The sequence below is a fragment of the Papaver somniferum genome, chromosome 1, assembly GCF_003573695.1.
Source record: "Papaver somniferum cultivar HN1 chromosome 1, ASM357369v1, whole genome shotgun sequence".
NCBI classification, from domain to species: Eukaryota; Viridiplantae; Streptophyta; class Magnoliopsida; order Ranunculales; family Papaveraceae; genus Papaver; species Papaver somniferum.
In genome coordinates, this window is record NC_039358.1 from 88,227,591 (window position 1) to 88,246,527 (window position 18,937).

Here is an 18,937-nt window from a genome sequence, read left to right on the forward strand (position 1 = left end):
TATAAAAAGACTAATTTAATAAAATTCTTGATTGTTTTCATCTCATTATATTAGAGAAGCCACATTAACTTTACCGGATAGTGATGAGTACATACCCTACTACCAATAACATTGGATTTTAGGTTACACTATAATGTTTTTCATTGGTGTCTTCTGAGCTTAGCATCGTCTAAGAATGCACATTGTTAGGCTACCTAAACCATCAGCTATCATCCCAAACCAATAGCTTTGCTTTAATGGAATGCCCAAAAATTCATTAACCAATTAATAATCATGAAATAGTAGGCTCGGGAATTCGAAAACAGAGTCGATAAAAGGGTTTGCATAAGGTTTGAGAAGAAAAAGTTCAGAATAAGGGAAGAGGTGGCTGACACAGAATAAAAAAAAATTGATAGGGAAAACTTAGTTAAATCATGAAAGTAAGAAATGAACGCTCAGATTTTTCCCGCCTCTTTTGGACGGTGGATACATCTCAAGACAGATGCGACATTTTCAAATAATATTGCATTAACTCGGAATTGTTACGAAATAAAAAGTAGAAAGGAGAAGAGGAGAAATAAGAATAAACTTGATTTATAACAAGAATACATCCTACTAACTGCCCAACATTTTTTAATCCCAAAATCAAATTACTAATCGACTTTTAGGAAATACGTCAAGAAAATAACTGATAATACTATAAGAATTCCCTCTTACATATCATCTTAATTAACTATGGAAAATTAACATGGTACATTTCACCGCCATCATGAGTTAAAATACCCCAACTTCTTTCGGTTCCTTCAGGTTTGAGATCTTCATTAAACAAAGAATATGTATGTTTCTAGTTCAACACTAGGTCTCCTGGGTGTACCTGTTGTTGATGTTAATTGAGCAATCAAATTGTTATTGTACATTGAAGCATAGTCTGTCGTCGCCACATCGTTCCCTGACCAAGGCCAACCTGTTTCAGCCACGACAATCCGAACATCAGGTGCATCCAATTTCTCTAGTGCTGCATAAATTGCATCAACCATAGCATAAAGGATATTCTTGTATCCATATTCACCATCTTGGACAACAACATCGGTGGTGTTGAACAATACATAATCCAAACTTACACCTCCAGAGCCAAGGTAAGCGAAGTAAGGGTAAGCATTCACAAGGAGAGGGTACCCATTGGTGTTAAGGAATGATGCAAGGGATCTAAATATCGGTGTTGAATCATCAGTAAATCTCCCTACAGAAGGTGGATATGACACTGCTATTGGGAGCATATCGATAGCGGTTGTAACGGGGATTGGTCTATTAGAAGTTTTAAGAGCAGCATCGAGATTTTGAATCGCTGCAACTAAAGAACTTGCGTAGTTTCCAGGGAACGTAATTTCATTACCAACTGATATGTATTTGAAATTCACGTTTGTAAATGGAATGATATTGGTGTTGATCCATGACGTTGCATAGGACGCGTCACTTGCGAGCGTCAGAACATCTTCATTGAGTGTTCCTAGGACTACTTCGATGAGAGTATTGTTTATCGCCCTTAGAAAACTGAGATTTGGATTGAAGATGCGCACACGTTGGATGTTATGTTGTTGGAGTATGGTTGGGACTGCGTCTGGAGAAGGGAGATTGTCACCCTCATCTCCATAATTAATTCCAATTTGTATAGCTCCTGAATGGATATTAACATAGAAAGAGTAAGATGAGTTTAACACAAAAGAAATAAAACAACAAAGTTGAAATTTATAGGATATGAAACGTTGTTATTGTTGCGTCTGTAACAATAAAACACTCAAGAAAGATGTAAGAATAAAAGGATTAATTTCTGGAAAGTAAATAGACACTCAATTGGACTGCAAACAGAGGACAGAGTCACGTGTTCAACACGCTGTCCTTAACACGATATTTGACCGGTACGCCTCAAGAATGAGTGATGCCTATACCCTGTGGTCAAGTTCGTATCCAGGATAAAACTGCCCGTTGCAAGCACTGTTAGCACTACAGTACTTGCCCACCCTTACGACCTCAACAACAATTGCGCACGGAATGAAAAATAAAGGACCACACAGGGGGAGAAGACGAAAAGAAGAGGATGGTAGCTCTTCTGGACACAAAACGAAATGAGAGAAAGTGATCGCTTTATATAGGGGAGAATAGAGAGAGGTCTCATAAACGCGCATTAAAACAATTTCAATTGATTCAGATTCTTTCCAACGGTTTGAAACGTTCATGCTTCATTATGTTTGATATAAAACGTTCATGCAAATTTGAATTTGAAATAAAAACGTTCATGCAATTTTAAGTTTGATATAACGTTCATGCATAGACATAAAGTTGCCCAAAGATTTATTTTGTTTGAAATATTATAAGTATTAATTCAAAAATTCAAAAGAAGTTTTGCCAAAAAAGATAAGTCTTGACCCACACCCGAACCCGAACCCGAGCCCGGCCCGGCACGCACGGCGGCGGCGGCGTGCGTGCTTCGGTGCGAAACACCGCGTGTGTGTGAAAATGTGTGATTGCACCAACTAGCCCATTTCCTAAGTCCTCTCCCTCGCACAAAAGTGCTAATGACCCAAGGGCCACTCTAATATCAAAATTTTCAATACTTATGGAGAGGTATCATCTTTAGTTTTCCCTATGTGGGACTAAAGGTTCATTCACAAATAGTGAAAATGAGCTAGTGTCCTTAGTGACCAATAGATCCTAAGTTCCAATCCCACCAAGACCAAAAACCAAACTATTTTATAAACTCATTTTCTCTAACAATCCCCCACATGAATGAAATACCGATAAAAAAATCGGAAAACGGAAAGCGAGAAATACCACTTAGGCAAGAGGTGTCCATGAGGTCTTGAACCTTTGCTTAGTGAGAAATTGCCGGAACTACAGTGAACGCGATGTCTTGAACTACCATCGTTTGGGGAAATCCGCGATAATAACCACGCGTGATATCTCTCTAGGTGTTGTCGAGTTCGTGCCGTTGTGTCCTTTTTGGCCCTGGACAAATCCCGTTTCTCCGAATGCTCTAGAGAATCAGCTCTCTTCTCATAAGAAGCGACCCACTTCCACATTCAGATAGGTGAGTTCTATCAAGAGTGTTTACTGCTACACCCCACTTCAATCTAAAATTGAAACTATATAACTCATTGAGACTTAATAGAAAGTCATCCTAGCCTTTGACTACTAACCTAGCCTTGTATTTTTGAATAGTTCCATCTATGTTACGTTTCCTCCTGAAGATCCATTTACATCCTATGGCCTTACACCCTGGAGGTAAATCTACTATCTCCCATGTATTATTTTCTTTGATGGATTCCATTTCACTAATAGAAGACTCTTTCCACCACGGAGTTTCTGAAGAAGTCATGGCTTCTCTATAAGTCTGAGGATCAGACTCTGCTAGTGTTATGAAGTCAGGTCCAAAAGAGGTTTTGGTTCTAGCCCTTTTACTCCTCCTAAGATAAAATTCTACTTCATCTTCCTCTAAAGGTAAAGTCTGACTGGTTGAAGGAACATCTAGGGGATCAACACCTCTCTTACGAGAGTCAGATTTTAAAGGAAAAACATTTTCAAAAAACACAGCATCCCTAGACTCCATAATAGTATTTACACCAATTTCAGAAACATCAGAATTCACAACCATAAATCTATATGCAGGTGTATGCTCAGGATACCCTATGAAGACACAGTCAACAGTTTTTGATCCTATCTTGGTTGCTTTAGGTTTAGGGATCTGAACCTTAGCCAAACACCCCCACACTTTAAAGTATGCTAAAGAAGGTTGTCTACCTTTCCACAATTCATATGGAGTTTTATCCGATCCTTTAAAAGGTACTCTGTTCAGGATATAGCAGGCTGAGAGGACATCTTCCCCCCACAAGTTCGAAGGTAATCCTGAACTAATTAACATGGAATTCATCATCTCCTTAAGGGTGCGGTTCTTACGTTCAGCTACTCCATTCGACTGAGGTGAATAAGGAGGGGTAACCTCGTGTATTATGCCATGTTCTACACAGAAATCTCCTATAGGAGTTATGTACTCACCACCACGGTCGGACCTAATGGTTTTAATGGTAGTATTCAATTGGTTTTCAACTTCTGGTTTATACCTCTTAAATGCTTCTAAGGCATCATCCTTACCTCTAAGAAAATAAATATGACAGTACCTAGTATAATCGTCTATAAAAGTAAAAAACCATTTCTTACCGCCTCTAGTTTGAACTGATTTCATGTCAACTAGGTCTGAGTGAATTAATTCTAAGGGTTTAGAAATTCTATGAACATTTTTGCTAAAAGGTTTTCTAGCATACTTTGATTCTACGCATATTTCACATTTGTGTTCCTTTTCCAAACTAAATTTGGGTATGCAGCCCACATTGGCTAGTTTAAGCATTGATTTATAATTTACATGTCCAAGTCTACCATGCCAAACGTTCAAAGACTCACAAACATAAGAAGAGGAATCATTATTATTCATTACAACAGAGTTTACATTAAGCTTATACAGACCCTCAGTCTTATAACCCTGCCCCACATAATCCTTACCCTTAGTTACAACACATTTCCCAGATTCTATTACAATTTTAAAACCCTTATCATCTAAAACGGCACAAGAAACAAGATTTTTGCAGATGTCCGGAACATGAAGAACTTCATTCAAAGTGAGAGTCTTGCCAGAAGTGAGCTTCAGCCCAACTTTGCCTTTTACTACAACCGCAGCTGCAAATGAGTTACCCATATAGAGTTTCTCTCCTTCCCCTACCTTACTGTAGGAGGTGAACATTTCTTTGTTCCCACAGACATGTTTGGTAGCCCAGAGTCTACCCACCAGTCTCTCACATTTGTTACCAAATTTACTTCAGACACCGTGCCAGAAAATTCATCTTTGTTGTTTTCAACCAAATTAGCATTATTTTTCTTTTTAAGGTCCTTACGGTTTCTACAGTGAACCGCCATATGGCCAGGATTTCCGCAAGCATAGCAATCACCCTTAATTTTATTAATGCTAGATTTAGGTTTCTGAAATATACCTTTCTTGCCTGGAGGTTTCTTGGAGTTGTTTCGGTTCTTATCAGCATTGGAACCTTTGTGTTCAGTCACATGAGCTTTGTAAGACATGTCCCTTGAAGAAGATACATTTTTGTCCTTGGAGCACAACAATTCTTCAACTTGAATTTTCTTACCCAGTTCAACCATAGTAACTTCAGCAGTTTCATGTCTCAGTTTCTTCTTGTACTCGGACCAGGAAGTAGGCAATTTCTCGATAGCAGTAGACACTTGAAAAGTTTCATAAATCACCATACCTTCGGCAAGAATTTCATTCATAATTTGCTGTATTTCAAGGAATTGATCAACCACAGATTTGTCATTCACCATTTTATACTCATAAAGCCTGGCTACCAAGAATTTCTTACTTCCGGCGGTTTCAGCTTGGTATTTCGCCTCCAAAGCAGCCCATAAATCAAAAGCAAAGAAGTTTTCTTTAGCATTGTAAAAATCATACAAAGCATCCTCCAAGCAATTCAGAATATGATTTTTAGACATGTAATTGTTCCTCTTCCATTCTTCTAAAGAAGACTCATGACCAACATCATTTAGTGATTGATCAAAAGGTTTCAGAACATATGAATCCAACTCATGGTAACTTAGAAAGAATAACATTTTTGACTGCCACCTCTTAAAGTCTTTTCCAGAAAACTTTGCAGGCCTTTCAACATCGTTCTTACCCATTGTTACAGACAGAAAACAGAAATATCGTGTTAAGGTTGTTGCGTCTGTAACAATAAAACACTCAAGAAAGATGTTAGAAAGATGTAAGAATAAAAGGATTAATTTCTGGAAAGTAAATAGACACTCAATTGGACTGCAAACAGAGGACGGAGTCACGTGTTCAACACGCTGTCCTTAACCTGATATTTGACCGGTACGCCTCAAGAATGAGTGATGCCTATACCCTGTGGTCAAGTTCGTATCCAGGATAAAACAGCCCGTTGCAAGCACTGTTAGCACTACAGTACTTCCCACTCTTACGACCTCAACAGCAATTGCGCACGGAATGAAAAACAAAGGACCACACAGGGGGAGAAGACGAAAAGAAGAGGATAGTAGCTCTTCTGGACACAAAACGAAATGAGAGAAAGTGATAGCTTTATATAGGGTAGAATAGAGAGAGGTCTCATAAACGCGCATTAAAACAATTTCAATTAATTAAGATTCTTTCCAACGGTTTGAAACGTTCATGCGTCATTATGTTTGATATAAAACGTTCATGCAAATTTGAATTTGAAATAAAAACGTTCATGCAAATTTAAGTTTGATATAAAACGTTCATGCAAATTAATGTTGATATAACGTTCATGCATAGACATAAAGTCGCCCAAAGATTTATTTTGTTTGAAATCTTTTAAGTATTAATTCAAAAATTCAAAAGAATTTTTGCCAAAAAAGATAAGTCTTGACCCACACCCACACCCGAACCCGAGCCCGGCCCGGCCCGGCCCGCACACACGGACGAACGGCGGCGGCGGCGTGCGTGCTTCGGTGCGAAGAACCGCGTGTGTGTGAAAATGTGTGATTGAACCAACTAGCCCATTTCCTAAGTCCTCTCCGTGGTACAAAAGTGCTAATGACCCAAGGGCCACTCTAATATCAAAATTTTCAATACTTATGGAGAGGTATCATCTTTAGTTTTCCCTATGTGGGACTAAAGGTTCATTCACAAATAGTGAAAATGAGCTAGTATCCTTAGTGACCAATAGATCCTAAGTTCCAATCCCACTAAGACCAAAAACCAAACTATTTTATAAACTCATTTTCTCTAACAATCCCCCACATGAAGGAAATGCCGATAAAAAATCAGAAAACGGAAAGCGAGAAATACCACTTAGGCAAGAGGTGTCCATGAGGTCTTGAACCTTTGCTTAATGAGAAATTGCCGGAACTACTTAATGGACGGTGAACGCGATGTCTTGAACTACCATCGTTTGGTGTAATCCGCGATAATAACCACGCGTGTTATCTCTCTAGGTGCTGTCGAGTTCGTGCCGTTGTGTCCTTTTTGGCCCTGGACAAATCCCGTTTCTCCGAATGCTCTAGAGAATCAGCTCTCTTCTCATAAGAAGCGACCCACTTACACATTCAGATAGGTGAGTTCTATCAAGAGTGTTTACTGCTACACCCCACTTCAATCTAAAATTGAAACTATAGAACTCATTGAGACTTAATAGAAAGTCATCCTCACATGCAGTCACACTATCACGTCTATACCATAGGGAAGGGGCAGAGAATGAATTCTCTGATAGTGTTTACCTTGACCCGCCACAAATTAGTTTCTCATTCGAAACCTTGATCTTGGGATCTCCAGTCAGCAAGGTTGAGTATCCTTCATGGCAAGTTTATTTAATGAGCCTAAGCCCCATCCCCTTAGATTCATTACTAAATATCTCCTTGGACAAACCTTTCGTGAAAGGGTCCGCGATATTCTCTTTGGACTTAACCCAATCAATGGAAATAACTCCTTTTGAGATTAGTTGTTTTAGGGTATCGTGTCTTCTTTTTATATGTATAGACTTCCCATTATAGTAGCTATTTTTAGCTTTAGCTATGGCAGCTTGATTATCACAATGTATAGATATAGCCGGCACAGGCCTATGCCAGAGAGGAATGTCTTCTAAAAAGCATCTTAGCCAAGCGGCTTCCTCTCCTGCTTTATCTAGCGCAATAAACTCAGATTCCATAGTGGATCGAGCTATGCAGGTCTGTTTGGAACTCTTCCAAGAAACAGCCCCACATGCTAGAGTTAAAACATATCCACTCGTAGACTTAGACTCCTCTGAGTCTGATATCCAGTTTGCATCACAAAATCCCTCAAGGACGGCAGGATACCTTTCATAATTCAAACAAAAGGTCAACGTGTATTTCAAATACCTCAACACTCTAAAAAGTGCATCCCAGTGTTCCTGCCCTGGATTACAAGTATACCTACTTAACCTACTCACAGCATAAGCAATGTCTGGCCTAGTACAGTTCATCAAATACACCATACTTCCTATAACTCGTGAGTATTCAAGTTGTGATACTCCATTACCTCTGTTCTTTTTGAGTTTACAACAAGGATCATACGGAGTATAAGCAGGTTTACAATCAAAATGATTGAATTTTCTAAGCACAGATTCAACATAATGAGATTGACTAAGACTATAACCGTTAGAATTTCTCCTAATTTTCATCCCTAAGATTACATCTGCAGGGCCTAAGTCTTTCATGTCAAAGTTCTCATTCAGCATGTTCTTAGTGGAATTAATTACATCCATGTTTGTACCAAGTATAAGCATATCATCAACATACAAGCATACGATCACACAGGCATCATTTACAAGCTTAGTATATACACACTTGTCAGATTCATTGATTCTAAAACCACTAGAAAACATTACATGATCAAATTTTTCATGCCATTGTTTAGGTGCTTGTTTCAATCCATACAAAGATTTTTTCAGTTTACAAACTTTGTTTTCACAACCTTTCACTACAAATCCCTTAGGTTGTTCCATGTAAATTTCTTCATCTAATTCACCATGTAGAAAAGCTGTCTTTACATCCATTTAATGTATTTCTAGGTTATGAACCGCGGCTATAGCAATTAACATCCTAATGGAAGTAATTCTCGTAACGGGTAAGTAAGTATCAAAGAAATCTACACCTTCCTTTTGTTTGTAGCCTTTGACTACTAACCTAGCCTTTTATTTTTGAATAGTTCCATCTATGTTACGTTTCCTTCTGAAGATCCATTTACATCCTATGGCCTTATACCTTGGAGGTAAATCTACTATCTCCCATGTATCATTTTCTTTGATGGATTCCATTTCACTAATAGAAGACTCTTTCCACCACGGAGCTTCAGAAGAAGTCATGGCTTCTCTATAAGTCTGAGGATCAGACTCTGCTAGTGTTATGAAGTCAGGTCCAAAAGAGGTTTCGGTTATAGCCCTTTTACTCCTCCTAAGATCAAATTCTACTTCATCTTCCTCTAAAGGTAAAGTCTGACTGGTTGAAGGAACATCTAGGGGATCAAAACCTCTCTTACGAGAGTCAGATTTTAAAGGAAAAACATTTTCAAAAAACACAGCATCCCTAGACTCCATAATAGTATTTACACCAATTTCAGAAACATCAGAATTCACAACCATAAATCTATATGCAGGTGTATGCTCAGGATACCCTATGAATACACAGTCAACAGTTTTGGATCCTATCTTGGTTGCTTTAGGTTTAGGGATCTGAACCTTAGCCAAACACCCCCACAATTTAAAGTATGCTAAAGAAGGTTGTCTACCTTTCCACAATTCATATGGAGTTTTATCCGATCCTTTAAAAGGTACTCTGTTCAGGATATAGCAGGCTGAGAGGACAGCTCCCCCCCACAAGTTCGAAGGTAATCCTGAACTAATTAACATGGAATTCATCATCTCCTTAAGGGTGCGGTTCTTACGTTCAGCTACTCCATTCGACTGAGGTGAATAAGGAGGGGTAACCTCGTGTATTATGCCATGTTCTACACAGAAATCTCCTATAGGAGTTATGTACTCACCACCACGGTCGTACCTAATGGTTTTAATGGTAGTATTCAATTGGTTTTCAACTTCTAGTTTATACCTCTTAAATGCTTCTAAGGCATCATTCTTACCTCTAAGAAAATAAATATGACAGTACCTAGTATAATCGTCTATAAAAGTAACAAACCATTTCTTACCGCCTCTAGTTTGAACTGATTTCATGTCAACTAGGTCTGAGTGAATTAATTCTAAGGGTTTAGAATTTCTATGAACATTTTTGCTAAAAGGTTTTCTAGCATACTTTGATTCTACGCATATTTCACATTTGTGTTCCTTTTCCAAACTAAATTTTGGTATGCAGCCCACATTGGCTAGTTTAAGCATTGATTTATAATTTACATGTCCAAGTCTACCATGCCAAACGTTCAAATACTCACAAACATAAGCAGAGGAATCATTATTATTAATTACAACAGAGTTTACATTAAGCTTATACAGACCCTCAGTCTTATAACCCTGCCCCACATAATCCTTACCCTTAGTTACAACACATTTCCCAGATTCTATTACAATTTTAAAACCCTTATCATCTAAAACGGAACAAGAAACAAGATTTTTGCAGATGTCCGGAACATGAAGAACTTCATTCAAAGTGAGAGTCTTTCCAGAAGTGAGCTTGAGCCCAACTTTGCCTTTTCTTACAACCGTAGCTGCAGATGAGTTACCCATATAGAGTTTGTCTCCTTCCCCTACCTTAATGTAGGAGGTGAACATTTCTTTGTTCCCACAGACATGTTTGGTAGCCCTAGAGTCTACCCACCAGTCTCTCACATTTGTTACCAATTTTACTTCAGACACCGTGGCAGAAAATTCATCTTTGTTGTTTTCAACCAAATTAGCATTATTTTTCATTTTAAGGTCCTTACGGTTTCTACAGTGAAACGCCATATGGCCAGGATTTCCGCAAGCATAGCAATCACCCTAATTTTATTAATGCTAGATTTAGGTTTCTGAAACATACCTTTCTTGCCTGGAGGTTTCTTGGAGTTGTTTCGGTTCTTATCAGCATTGGAACCTTTGTGTTCAGTCACATGAGCTTTGTAAGACATGTCCCTTGAAGAAGATACATTTTTGTCCTTGGAGCACAAAAATTCTTCAACTTGAATTTTCTTACCCAGTTCAACTATAGTAACTTCAGCAGTTTCATGTCTCAGTTTCTTCTTGTACTCGGACCAGGAAGTAGGCAATTCCTCGATAGCAGTAGACACTTGAAAAGTTTCATCAATCACCATACCTTCGGAAAGAATTTCATTCATAATTTGCTGGAGTTCAAGGAATTGATCAACCACAGATTTTTCATTCACCATTTTATACTCATAAAGCCTAGCTACCAAGAATTTCTTACTTCCGGCAGTTTCAGCTTGGTATTTCACCTCCAAAGCAGCCCATAAATCAAAAGCAGAGAAGTTTTCTTTAGCATTGTAAAAATCATACAAAGCATCCTCCAAGCAATTCAGAATATGATTTTTAGACATGTAATTGTTCCTCTTCCATTCTTCTAAAGAAGACTCATGACCAGCATCATTCAGTGATTCATCAAAAGGTTTCAGAACATATGAATCCAACTCATGGTAACTTATAAAGAATAACATTTTTGACTGCCACCTCTTAAAGTCTTTTCCAGAAAACTTTGCAGGCCTTTCAACATCGTTTTTACCCATTGTTACAGACAGAAAACAGAAGTATCATGTTAAGGTTGTTGCGTCTGTAACAATAAAACACTCAAGAAAGATGTTAGAAAGATGTAAGAATAAAAGGATTAATTTCTGGAAAGTAAATAGACACTCAATTGGACTGCAAACATAGGACAGAGTCACGTGTTCAACACGCTGTCCTTAACACGATATTTGACCGGTACGCCTCAAGAATGAGTGATGCCTATACCCTGTGGTCAAGTTCGTATCCAGGATAAAACTGCCCGTTGCAAGCACTGTTAGCACTACAGTACTTTCCCACTCTTACGACCTCAACAACAATTGCGCACGGAATGAAAAATAAAGGACCACACAGGGGGAGAAGACGAAAAGAAGAGGATAGTAGCTCTTCTGGACACAAAACGAAATGAGAGAAAGTGATCGCTTTATATAGGGGAGAATAGAGAGAGGTCTCATAAACGCGCATTAAAACAATTTCAATTAATTCAAATTCTTTCCAACGGTTTGAAACGTTCATGCGTCATTATGTTTGATATAAAACGTTCATGCAAATTTGAATTTGAAATAAAAACGTTCAAACGTTCATGCAAATTTAAGTTTGATATAAAACATTCATGCAAATTAATGTTGATATAACATTCATGCATAGACATAAAGTCGCCCAAAGATTTATTTTGTTTGAAATCTTTTAAGTATTAATTCAAAAATTCAAAAGAAGTTTTGCCAAAAAAGATAAGTCTTGACCCGAACCCGCACGGACGAACAGCGGCGGCGGCGTGCGTGCTTCGGTGCGAAGCATCGCGCGTGTGTGAAAATGTGTGATTGCACCAACTAGCCAATTGCCTAAGTCCTCTCTCTCGCACAAAAGTGCTAATGACCCAAGGGCCACTCTAATATTAAAATTTTCAATACTTATGGAGAGGTATCATCTTTAGTTTTCCCTATGTGGGACTAAAGGTTCATTCACAAATAGTGAAAATGAGCTAGTGTCCTTAGTGATCAATAGATCCTAAGTTCCAATCCCACCCAGACCAAAAACCAAACTATTTTATAAACTCATTTTCTCTAACAGTTATAATGTTGTACCGGTTGAAATTGCGAAGAAGAAAACCCAACTGAAGAGGACTATTTTCATCGGTATAGGATTGTTGGTAGCCATGATTTCCTAAATTTTCAATAGTTTGTGAAAATTTGAAGTAATAAATAGTTTTTATAGATGAACAATCAAAAGTTTCACAAATTTAAAATCTTACAAAATGCATTTCCTTTTGAGAGATTTTTGCACCATTAATTGAAAAGTTCGTTGATAGCCATATATATATATATATATGGAGAACATTAATATGATTTGATTTGATAACCATTTATCACCAACATTATTATCCTTTCAAAATAAAATTACTATATGCGGACAAATTAAGGAATAATTAAGTCGTTGGATGCAATTAATTCAGGATCTAGCTAAAGATTTTATAATCTCATTACTTAATGCACTAACACTTTTGTTAAGTGATTAAGTTACAAATCACATTAGAATGACTTGGCACAATTTGGTAGGCATACAAGGAAGATGAGATATCGCCATAAATGATTTTATATCGCCGTGTGTTATTACTTTGTTACCATATGCATAGCCGACAATTATAGCACATTACAAAGTTTTTTTTGCTAAAGTAAATCATTTACCACTTTGTTTGCTCATGTTAGTATCCCCTATTGCCATTGTTAGTAAATGTTATCCGTGGTTGAGGTTAACCCTGCAATCCAGAGACTGTGGAAACAGTTCCATACAGATCCTTGAATGATTTGGACACCTACATAAATAAGAAAAAGAAATAGTGCAGAGTCCTTCCTATAATAAGCGGAGGGAAATGGACGAGTGTGCCCCAGGAATTATTCAGCTGAGTTAATAGGGCCTCTGATGGCCATGATAAAAGGAAAAACACAATATTCAAAAGTTTCCACATCGGACGCTAAAAAAAAAGGCTAAATATGCCTTTGTTTTCCGGCACAATGAAAAATTGCTGAATTTTCATAGTTAAGTTGTACCCCATGTGCAATGAAATCTCTTCTTATCAAAAATGAAAAAAATTGAGCCTGGCACCGGGCACGGCTCATGTGCTCTTCTAGTCGCTTTTGCTTTGCAGTTTGAGATACACAGGGGTGAAACACATGTTGATCGCACCTCCGGAAGTTAAAAAGAAACATAATTCTGAAATTACCACGGATGAAAGCAATTGGGAGTAAATTTTTTGTTGTCCTTTGACATTCAACAACATCATAGATAATAATCTGCTGATAATTCAGTTGAATACGACTGTACTTGTCCACGAAATATATCCTTCTCTTCTACCTTGTATACAGTGAAGTAAATAACTTTTTCTTCAAATAAAAATATTTTTGGTTGCAACTAACATGCAGAATATGCAAATGCAATTAGAATCGCGAACATATCACGAATACAAAAATTAATATGAATCTAATTGGTACACATGTTTATGCAGAACTATAATACAACAAAGATATGATAAGATGAAATGACACAAACTTAATTTACCTAAATCGATCAATAGCTACAAAATTTAACTAAACCAAATCTCTTGAAAGAAGATCTTACGACCACAGGCATGACAAGTCTACCACACAAAACTAAAATTAGTGGAAAAACAGTTAATAGAAACTCATCATTGGAGATTGACTAAAAGAAGAGTATTATTTGAATGACGCTTAACCAATACAGAGATGTCAAAGGACTTCGTATATACAGACACGATAAGAAGAGACGGCTCATTACAGCTGTAGCTCTTTATCAGACACAATGATTAATAAGTAACTATCTGTTACACTTGACGGAATATTACAACAATGGTTAAACCGAATATTAACTATCATTAACAGTGTGCAAGTGATTTGTATTATGCCTTAATGGAGGATCGAGAGACCGTAGTCTGCTTTTTATAGCTCCAGGTGATGGGATTGATGCCAAAGTAAATGCATAACCCACTTGTACTTCACCTGTCATCTGGATTGCCTGCCAAAATCATCATCAGAAGAAAAAAACTGAAAGCAACAAGGTTTTTTTATAAAACAATCCCATAGTCTAGAGTGGAATTGAGGTATCTAAGTATCCTCTTAGCAGCAATGAGATGAATGTCATTTGGGTTCTGCTTGTGCCGACACACTTGACTGACATAATAAGATGTTTCAGGCCTTGTCCAAGTGATGTACTGAAGAGCCTCAACTTGTGAACCATATTCTGAGGGATCAAAAAGTGGTGAACCATCATGCTTACTCATCTTGACATCAAGTGTAGAACAAGTTATAACACCAGGCATATTTGATTTCTGGAGAATATCAAGTATGTACTTTGTCCGAGAAAGAAAAATTTCATTGTGGTTCCTCTTCACACTTCAATACCTAAGAAATGATGAACATCACCATATCCTTAAGGGAAAAATGTTGTTTGATGTTTGAGATAACAGAGTTTTAGAAGTCTTCAGAAGAACCTGTCAATAATATGCCATATACCTATACCAATAAAATGGTAATATTGTTAGAGCATTGCTCGGTCGAACTCACAAGCGTTGTTATCCCAAGCTTGTTTGTCAAGTTTAGTTGATCAAAACTATAGTCTTGATTTCTAGTCTACTTATATCTATGTCTCGGATTAGGATAAAATATGTAGTTGAGATTTAGACTTCACGTCGTTCATCTATTGGAGACAAAGATCTACTGAGGAGAGCTTGGAGGAACTTCATCAATAAAAGGTATGTGGAGACTAAAACTTATCTATCACTCAGAAGTTTATTCTACTCTATGTTCTAATGAGACTAAGTCGTATAGCTATATAGACTTTTACATTGTACACATTTGATATTTCGAGATGAGTTTATCTCGTGTATCTATTTCTCGAAATATGTGTTGGAAGCTTTTTGCTTTAACTATGTTCATCATTATTCTTGACGAGTTTAGTTGGAAACAATTTTATTTGTTGGAAACTAAATATTAAGTCAAAAGAAGATCATATGGAAATTGCCTTGAAACATCTTACATGATTTGTGTGAGACAATCATTTGATGTCGACTTGGAAAGTTTCATATTGATCATTCGATCACTTGAAAATTACTTGAAGCTAATAGTTTGTGTGAGACAGCTATTGTCGTATTCTAAGGATGTTTTAATGCTTGAAATGGGAGTTTAGAACAACTAACCATGTCTGGATACAACATGGTATGCATACCTAGTATGCGAACTGTATTGTTATGATTCAGGTCTGGGAACCGTGTTTGTGTACCCAGTGTGCGAACGATTTTAACTGTCAAGGTCCGAGAACCTTGTTTGCGTACCTAGTATGCGAATGGTCCTACCCGAGTTGGGTCCGGGACTGCTGGTCACGTAACTAGTATGCGAACGGCTGGACAAGGCCAAGGTCCGGAGCTGTTGTTCGCGTACCTGGTTTGCGAACACAGTGGTTAAGTTCTAAAATCGGTTAAGTATGATTCTCATACTCATGAACTAAAACATTTATGAATTAAGGAATGCAATCTTTGCAAACCGTGGCTTAATGTTCATGAATTGATTCTTGTATATCTATTTTGTACGATTATGAATCAACCCGATTTTGTTTCAACTTGTTCATATATATTTCTATAAGATAGTGAACAATTGAACAAATCTATGTGGAACACAATTAGATTCGTTTGATTATATTTCAGGATTGATCATCATATTTGATCTAGAAGTGTTAGATGAATGTGGTTAAGACAAAAGTGTTCATATGGATAACTTCGGTTAACGGTTATTGAGCCAACTCAATGTACACGTTTAGGTATGGTTACCCATATCTAAATGAAGGTATATTCCATTTGTGTGTAACAAGCTAATACCATCTAATGGTGGAGATTAATTGCTTTATTTCTAAGCAGACTTAGCTTGAATCTTAAATCAGGTTTTCATCTAACGGTGAATATTGAATGCTTTGTTACTAATCTATCTTAGCTTTGATTGTAAGCAACCCTGGTTTGAAATATTATATTTGGGAGAACTCTAGCAACTGGAAAACCTAATCCCGACACTTTCCTATGTCCTAGTTGCGTACTAGACTCGATTCTCCTTTAATCTAGGTTTTTCCAAAACAATATTAGGTTAACGACTTGAAGAATTCATTTGGGATTCTTAAAGCCATATTAGGTTAACGACTTGAACACTTTACGGAACCATATTAGGCTCCGTAAAGTGTCTTATGTTGAGCACTAAACAACCAAGTTGATTATTTTTATGATTAGCTTTGTTGTTGTTCCGTAAGGTACTTTATGTCGAGCATATTCAACTAAATTAATCATCTTATTTGGTTATTTAGCTGTTTCTCCGTAAGTTTTCTTATGTCGAGCATGACCAATTAAATTGATTACTTTTGTGATTAGTTTGGTTGTGTATTTCGATTAAATTAATCATGGGTTCTCTTGTGGTTAATTTAATTGAGAATTTTGGGTTCAAATTCATACTTGTATGTGATTTGTTATGTCCAAAGAAATCCTTCTTTTCTTTCGAAATTAAGGTCGTTTTTGTTGTTCTTTCGAGAATGACATATTATGGGGGAGAGTTCTTTTTGAACTTGCGCTTAATTGCCAAATCTTTTTGGGGAGTCCGGCTGTGGAATATTATAGGGGTTATCTTGTATCTTTAAACTCCTTGATGAATGCATTTAGCTTCGGATTTATGATTGCATCTAAATAAGATGATATACTTTTGCTTTCTTTTGGTCATGAAATGTCTCTTTCAGAAATTTCATTAGGATCCCGTTCTTGTACCTTTGCCAATTTTATTGACAAAAAGGGGGAGAATTAATATGTAGTTTACATTACAAATACATATGATTTTCAGATCATTATGTAAGGGGGAGTGGTTTCCATGTGAGATGGAGTATTGACTAAGGGGTAGTGATACATATCACCATAGTATTGTTGTTGAAGTTGTGATACAATTGGACTTTGACGCTGTGTAATGATACTATGACATTGTATAACAATGATTGAGAACTATTATTTTCTTGTTGTTATAGCTACGAATTTTCAACAACGATGATGCTAAACTTACAACCTTTGGGATCATTGGAGTACTTGGAAGTGACGAAGATTTCGAGTAATATTGAAGATTAGGCATGTGGAATAGGAGCTACAAAAGTTAATTTATTTATTTTTTATATTCCATATGTATTAATAGTTTTGTCACTAAAATTGACAAAGGGGGAGATTGTTAAAGCATTGCTCACTCGAACTCGCATGCGTTGCTATCTCAAGCATGTTTGTCAATGTTAGTGATCAAAACTATAAGTCTTGATTTCTAGCCTATATAGCTAAAGGTCTCGGACTAGGATAAAAAGTTTAGTTGAGCTCAAGACTCCATGGAAATCATCATAAAAGACGAAGGACTACTCAAGGAACTGGTGGAAATTCATCGACTAAAAGGTATGTGGAGACTTGAACTTATCTGTCACTCAAAAGTTTATTTACCCTATCTCCTATTTTTGAGACAAAAGTCGTTTTGATATATAGACTTTCATTATACAGATTTGCTATTTCGAGCCGAGTTTAACTCGCCTATCTATTTCTCGAAATATGTATTGGGAAGCTTTCGCTTTAGTCAAATTCATCTTTACCTAGTGACGAATGTCATGTTATATTTCAATCACTTTGGAAATTGCTCTAACGAAAAATGGTCTGTGAATAACGACTATATAACGTCCTCTGAGAATGTTTCAATGACTGAAATGAGAGTTTAGATTACATAACCATTGGTAGGATATACGCATTGTTGTGGAAACACATATATGTATAAGTCCTTATTCCTTGAACCAAAGTTTGCGAACTTTGTTGATCAAGAGAAACGGAATGTGGCGTGAGCCAAGTCCGCGAACTGGCGGAAGTTCTCGACCCGAGAATTTCTGCTAGAGTTTGTGAACTAAATCTGTGAGCTTAAGTCCGCGAACCCAGTCCGCGAACTTGAGTAGGTTATATCCAAAATCGGTTGTTCTTGAACTCATGTTTATATAAACTAGGGAATGCTTTTGCAAACTGTGGCTATAAAGTTCATGAACCGATTCGAGTGAATCAAACCGTTTTTGCTTCGATTGTGTTTTGTGCAGTTACATAAGATCTAAGAAATTGAGCAACTCTCTAACTAGTTCATTTGAGTCATTTGGACTAGTTATGGTGAAGAAGAATATGGTGGATATGAAAGCGATCATATGGCTAACCATTTGGTTAAATACTGTTGAACCAACAAATGTTAATGTTTGGGAATGGTTACATAAACCCAAAATTAGACATTTCATTTGTGTGTAACAATCTAAGGTTTCGATCCAACGGTTGAGAAATATTAGCTTGAATCTAATCAGGTTTTCATCTAACGGTGAAAATATTTAATGCTTTGTTACCAAGCTAACATTGATTGCAAACCATGATTTGAAAGACTATATAAGCGAGAACTCTAGCAACTGGGAAACCTAATCCCCACACCTTACGTGTGATACTAGTTGCATAAGCTAGAGTCGATTCTCCTTTAACCTTTGGTTTCTTCTTCTAAACCAGGTTAACGACTTAAATACTTCATTGGGATGGTGAAGCCAGACCGATGCTACTTTTCTTGTAGTTGTATGATTTGATTTTGATGTTTCTATCATTT

General features: G+C 37.0%; 1 protein-coding gene across 1 annotated transcript; it reads right to left on the bottom strand.

Annotated features, from left to right (window-relative positions):
• Nucleotides 1-800: 800 nt before the first annotated feature.
• On the bottom strand, nucleotides 801-14,589 carry LOC113347236 (putative glucan endo-1,3-beta-glucosidase GVI). Its single transcript, XM_026590852.1, has 4 exons — nucleotides 14,437-14,589; nucleotides 14,151-14,285; nucleotides 13,011-13,068; nucleotides 801-1,654 (listed from the first exon to the last, which is right to left on the bottom strand). Exons 1-4 carry the CDS (start codon nucleotides 14,587-14,589, stop codon nucleotides 801-803), a joined length of 1,200 nt encoding a protein of 399 aa, XP_026446637.1.
• Nucleotides 14,590-18,937: the final 4,348 nt, after the last annotated feature.

What these genes read in the sequence shown, in the direction of transcription:
- LOC113347236 (XM_026590852.1), bottom strand. Translation starts at nt 14,589, where the DNA reads ATGCCTGGTGTTATAACTTGTTCTACACTTGATGTCAAGATGAGTAAG. An exon ending in CATCTTATTATGTCAGTCAA is followed by an intron (nt 14,286 to 14,436) that starts GTGTGTCGGCAC and finishes TGATTTTGGCAG; the next exon opens with GCAATCCAGATGACAGGTGA. An exon ending in ATACAAATCACTTGCACACT is followed by an intron (nt 13,069 to 14,150) that starts GTTAATGATAGT and finishes TTATTTATGTAG; the next exon opens with GTGTCCAAATCATTCAAGGA.